Below are 6495 nucleotides of genomic sequence, written 5' to 3'. Positions count from 1 at the left end.
AGCAGTGTCCAGCTTTCCACATCTGTACACGGTTTCTCTACCTGGTTCCCGTTTATAAAACTACAACACAATTTTCTTAGCAAGGCCCGCCTTACGGGTAAGTTGGTGCCACAGATAACACCTCACTGAATAACTTGGCATTCAGCCTCATTTTCTGCATGCGGCTGTGTGAGCAGATGTGGAATTACTTGACCAAGGCTGTGTGCATGGATCACCATCATAGCTACCTCTAAGGTGTTCCCCATGGAAGCTGACATTCTCACCTGTACTATAAACCCTACCTCCACCGCCAACTCCTAGGAATTTTGGAACAATCAGCATAGCTGGGCCAGTTACTTTGCAGGTGTTTTTGTTTTTGTTTTTGTTTTATTCTGATGAGATGCACTTGCATCCACGCATTTGAGAGTCCTCTTCTTGTGCTAGAAGTTTGCCCTCCTGGTCCTGGTCTGAGGATCTTCTGAGGGTTGGTCTCCTCCCCGTGACTCTTGTGTGTCACTCTCACAAACAAGTTTCTGGGGAACAAAACTCTTGAGGACAAACATTGGGTGACAGTTGGCGCCATCCACGTTCCATATGTCGGAGTTGGAAAGCCAAGGGACCTGTAGTGCGTCCTCGCTCTGCGGCTGTGGGAGACTAACTTGCAGAGGGCCCAAAGTGTCCTCTTCCTCCAGAGAGCTTCTGTTGACACAGGTAGCTTCATGTTCAGCCAGCTTTCTGATGGGCACCACGTGGCAGGCGTTGTATTTACAGCTGGCCATCTTTTTGGCTTTCTTGGGGTTCTTCTTCCGGCATGATGCCAGGTGGTACTGGAATCTGCTGAGTGGGATTCGGTGGTGAGGGTTATAAGGACAGATTTCTATGGATTCTGGCTCCATTTCGGGAGTTGACTCGAAGCCAGGTGTCTTGCTGCCCAAAGTATGAATGACACACCTCTCAAGGAAAAGCGCCTTTTTGTAGGAAAGATTGTACCGTCTTCTGCCAGGCTTTGCCTCTTGGGACTTTGGAGTGAAATTCTTACTCTTCAAGTTCTGTCAGCAACAGCTACCCAGAGGAAGCCAGCAAACGGCCACCAGAGAAGTTTAACTCAGGCAGATCCAAGAGCCCAAGACAGTAGCTTCCAGGGAGGTGAAGGTAGCAGGTTATAACGCTTTGACTCAAGCGACTAAGATACACTCTGTTGTCAAGGGACATGGTGGTTGGTCACAATGGGCTTCTTATGACATCAGGAAGACTGTTGGGGGTGTGGCTTTGGGGAAGGCTGTATTCAGATTTGTTATGTCATGGACTTGCATCTTCTGACTTTATTAGTGTAACTGAACCCCTTACACCCTTCAGTTTAAATTAGCTTGCTTTGTGCTGTCCTTCAAAAATATCGTCTTTACATGCATTTATTTGAAAAGGAATGGCATGTGGTGGTTCACTTGTGGAAGTCTGAAGAGACTTGGTTCTCTTCTTCCTCCATGTGGGTTCTGGGAAACAAATCCAGGTTATCAGGTTTAGTGGCAAGCACTTTCACCCAATGAGCCTTTTTTTTGAAGACAGGGTTTCTCTGTGTAGCCTTGGCTGGCCTGGACTTACTTTGTAGACCAGGCTGGCCTTGAATTCAAGATTTCCCCGTCCCTCCCTTCCAGAGCGTTGGGATCTCAGGTGTGCGCCAGCAGGCCTGGCTCCCAGTGATCCTTCTTGCTTGTCGTTTCTACCTTTTTATTTTTCTTTTTTTCTCTGTCCCTTTGCTTTCTCCATCCCCCCTCTCTTTTGAGGCAAGGTCTCATGTAGCTCAGGTGGCCTTGATCTTGATAAATGGCTGAGGATGACCTCCACCTTGGGTGCTGGGATTACAGATGCGTGCTGCCATATCCAGTTTGCATGGTGCTGGGACCTAACCCACAAATTTTTGCCGAGCAGTCTGTCAAATGAGCTACAACCTCAGTCCTTTGTTTAATTTTTTTTTTCTTTTTTTAAAGACAGGGTTTCTCTTGTAGTCCCGGCTGGCCTAGCCTTGTTTTGTAGACCAGACTGGCCTCAGACTCACAGAGATTCACCTGCCTCTGTCTTCCGAGTGCTGGGATTAAAGACATGCGCCACAACACCCAGTCCTTATTTTCTGCTGTCTTTGGTTCATTTTTCCTTCTTTCTTCATCTATCTCTCCATCTTCTATCTTATCTATCACCTATTATCATCTCTCTCTCCCTCCCTGCAGGTTGGTGCTGGGAATTGAACCAGGATCCTCTGGAAGAGCAACCAGTGCTCTTAACCACTGAGAATGCCCATTATTCTACCTTAGGCTCAGGTATTTGAACAATTGGTTCCCATTGGTGACACTATTTGGGGCATACCAGCTGGTTTTATGTCAACTTGACAGAAGCTAGAGTCACAAAGAAGGAGCCTCAATTGAGAAAATGCCTCTATTAAGATCCAACTGTAAGGCATTTTCTTAGTGATCAATGAGGGAAGGCCCAGCCCATTGTGGGTGGGGCCATCCCAGGTTGGTGGTCCTGGATTCTATAAGAAAGCAGGCTGAGCATCCATGGAAGGCAAGCCAGTATGGAACACTTCTCCATGCCTCCAGGATCTTGCCATGTTTGAGATCCTGTCCCGACTTTCTTCAATGCTGAGCAGTGCTGTGGAAATATAAGTTGAACAAACCCTTTCCTTCCCAACTTGCTTTTTGGTCATGGTTGTTGATTGAAATTAGATTTGTGTTCCTCTTTTTCCTACCCTTTATCCCCTGGTTTCACCCTCTAACACTAGATAGGAGGGAAACAAGGGTAGAGGGGAAAGAGGAATTAGGAAAATTCCCGAATCTTTGACTCTGGCTACTTACAAACCTCAACCAACTTTTCTAAACGACCAACAACCACCAGTCCAGCCTCTCGGGGCCCTCACGTTTATGTACCCTCTGAGAAGCTCCCAGAATGCCAAACGTCACACAGTCACAGAAGTTGTCTGCAGCTGGCAAAACCACAGTTCTGCTAGAACAAGAGGCAAACCATAGTTGTCTGCTGTGGACAGTCCGAAGCAGCCCCAAATCCTTATACCTGAATTAAAACAAATGCCACTACAGGTTTTGTGTGTTTTGTTGTTTGTTTTGAAGTCGTGCCTCATGTAACTCAGGCTGACCTCAAACTCAGTTGTAACTAAGAATGGTCTGAACTTCTAACTCTTCTGCCTCCTGCTTATTGTTATTATTATTATTATTATTAAATTGTGTATGTATTTGTATGTCACCATGTCCAATTTATGCAGTACTGCGAATGGAGTCCAGGATCTCCTGCATGCTAGTCCAGCTGAGCTACATCCCAGTCCCTGTAAGGGTTTTTGATCCTCTGACATTTTGCTCACCTTTCTGCTTTTAGGTTTACACCTAAAAATGAGCCTCAAGGCTGGAGCAATGGCTCAGTGGTTCAGGGAACTTTTCTACTTTTGCAGAGAATGCAAGTTTGGTTCCCAGCACTCATACCAGGCAGTTCACAGCTGCCTGTAATTCTTCTGGCCTCAACAAAGGCACTGCACTCTCATAAGCCTTGAGATTCTTACAGAATCTGAGTGTCAGTAGAAAGACCATATTCTTGAGTGGGCATATTCAAATCATAAGTACAGAAGTAAGTTATAGCCACTCTATATTAAGGCAAACACAAAATGCAATTCTAAATAATAGCTATGGGAGCTTTACTTTATGGGCTTGCTCTTGCTCTTCTTTTAGATCAAGTCTCTTATTTTTTTCCAAAAAAGGGGCAGGGCATGACTGTCTTCAAGGATCTATATTCCCAAAGTTGGGCATCAGTAAACTATGACCAAGGCCTGAATCCAGATCTGCTCTTGTAAACAAAGTGTGAAATCTTGAAACCTCGCCATACCTACTTGTTTACAAAGTATTTACTGGTTGCTATGACTTTATTTGAGTAGTTTTAACAGTCCAGATGCTTGCCAGCTGGCCGGTCATAGAGCTTGCCACCCTGGCTCTTGCTGAATTTTGTAATCATTATGTGAGTTCTTTCCCAATCCCTTATCAATAATGGCTCAGAAAGCAGACTAATTGCTCAGGTTTAAGTCCTCCTGCTCACCACTTAACTACTTTTGTGTCTTGGGCAAGGAACAGGCACACACATGTATACATAATGTATACATGATATACATGGTACCTGGAATTTTCTAATCTCTGTCAGTGATGATTTTTTTTTTTTTTTTTGTAAATTTAGTAGTTTTCTTTATGTTGGATTTTGTTATGGTTAATAGCAGCCATCTCTCGCTGCTTCCTGACTTCGGATATAATGTGACCAGAATCTACCTGTCACCATGATGGACTGTATCCCCTCAAACTGTGAACCAAAATAAACTCTTCTTCCCTTGAGTTGCTTTTGCCATGCACATTTGTTACAGCATGAGACAAGTAAGTAATGCAGACTTGCTATTTAAATTTAATATTCACTTGCTTTGTAGGTTTCTATTCCTTTATGAGCTATTTTTAAATGGTATCTAAGCCAGGTGGCAGTGGTGCACGCCTGTAACCCAGCACTCAGGGAGGCAGAGACAGGCGGATCTCTGTGAGTCGAGGCCTGCCTGGACCACAAAGTGAATCCAGGACAGCCATGGCTACACAGAGAAACCCTGTCTTGAAAAAAAAACAAAAAAAAGATTTAAATGGCATCTACCCATATCTCTCCACATCTTGGCCATAGTGTTCATCTCCTATAAGGTCTTGAAATCATTGGCTCTGTCTCCATTGCTAGAGCTGACATCCAATTGAGTGTGGTGGCCTGTTTTTTTTTTACCTCTTATGGAGGGAGGGCACAGCAACATGCCTTCCAATGGCCTCATAGACAGGGAGTGGAAACCCAGGCTGAGACACAGGAATCCAGAGAAGGTAGCTTTCACAGCCACTTTATTATCCATCAGGACAGGCAGGGTCGAGCTGTTAAGTTCAGATGTTTAAAGTCCTAAGGCAAAGCACCATGCTCTGTGCGTGGGATATGGCTTCAAGGGGAATGTACTTTTTGCAATCAAGAGGGCCTTAGGTTTATGAGGCTTCTGTAGCAGCTCATGCTTCCACCTAAAAAGAGAAGGGGCATGTGGTGAACCATGCACTAGCTGTGTGTGCGTGTGCGTGATGTATGCACATGTGTAAGCAGGAGGCATTGAGGTTTGCCCTATAATGCTCTGCCATATTCCTTCAAGAAAGATTTCTCAGTGAACCCAGAGCTAGGCTGGTACCCAGCCCGCCCCAGAGATCCAGTGCTAGACTTATAGGTGTGTGCATGGCCACTCTTGGCTTCCTACATAGGTGCGGCAGGGACGAACTCAGGTCCTCACGCTTGAACAAGTGTTCTTACCCACTGAACCATCCTCCTAGCAGGTGGTCTCGGCTTTTAAAGCTGCCACCAGAAAATGATAAATACCACTCCTACTGACCGTTTGCTGTTCAAACATACCAACTTTAGAGATCTAGGAGTTATTAAACTTCCAGGTACCAAGCCTGGAGAGAGAACAGAACCTTGCCCACAATCCCGAGGTCTTCCCTAGTCTCCTTGCTCCAGTACGCATCCTTTTCTCCTCACACAGAATGTACTCCCACCTCTGCTAGGGGATAAACCCAGGTCCTGGCTCAGACTGTGGGACTTCTTGAGATTGGGCAAGGCACACCTCAGGTGGAGTTCTAGAACTCCCTGTGAGCAGGGAAGTGAGGAAACAACCAGAGGAAAGTTCTGGTTTGCTCTGCTCAGACTGTGTCTCTGGTAAAATGTGACTTCCTGCCATTTATGTGATAGATGCCCATTTTTGTGGCGCCTGCAGCCTAGTTGAAGAGGGGCCACAGCACTAATCCTGTAGGGAATCAATGGATGCTTTGGCTCTTGCGCCACACAACCCAGAAGGTGCCTTTTCATGACCAGGGACCCAGGCTGCAGTTTTCAGACCCTTGAAAGGCCACATGTGGAGGCAGTGATGGTGGCACTTCATCTACCCTGGAAACTACATCATAGGATGTAGGCTCTTAGGGTGTTTAATGGCTAAACGCACATTAGCACGGCAGGAGGATGTTAAGTCCATTAGTGACAAAGGGAGATAACGGGGGTGCTCATGCTTCTAAACGATGCCTCGAGTGGTCCTCTAGTCAGCAGCCTGCTCCCAGCATCTTCTCTGAGCCCGGACCTGAGAAGTTGCTCACCATGGTAACCTGAGCAGAGAGAAGGATGTACACATACCTGTACATTCTCTGGGTACGACTTTTCAGGCTTGTCCATATAGATAGGATCCATATTGCAAAAGAGAGCAGATCTGCTCTCCTCTGACTGGCATTGGCCTGTGCAGACACGGCTTTCCAAAAATGAAAACCTGTGTGTCAGGGAGGAGCAGGGGAGGGAGCACAGTCTACACAGCCATGAAGAAGTCACTATCTTGTGCTGTTGCTTGAAGGTCATCTGCGCTCCTACCCCCTCCTCTCTGCTCTGTAGTAACATCAAGAAACTCCTTGGCTCCCCAGGGGGAACCCTGGTGGA

General features: G+C 46.1%; 1 protein-coding gene across 1 annotated transcript; it reads right to left on the bottom strand.

The window, feature by feature from the left end:
- Positions 1-419: 419 nt before the first annotated feature.
- Gtsf1l (gametocyte specific factor 1 like) lies at positions 420-875 on the bottom strand. Its single transcript, XM_055602307.1, has one exon. It carries the CDS (start codon positions 873-875, stop codon positions 420-422), a length of 456 nt encoding a protein of 151 aa, XP_055458282.1.
- Between the last annotated feature and the right edge of the window lie 5620 nt (positions 876-6495).

This window comes from Psammomys obesus, unplaced genomic scaffold (genome assembly GCF_907164565.1).
Source record: "Psammomys obesus unplaced genomic scaffold, mPsaObe1.curated_primary_1811, whole genome shotgun sequence".
NCBI classification, from domain to species: Eukaryota; Metazoa; Chordata; class Mammalia; order Rodentia; family Muridae; genus Psammomys; species Psammomys obesus.
This window is presented reverse-complemented; position numbering and strand designations above follow the sequence as displayed.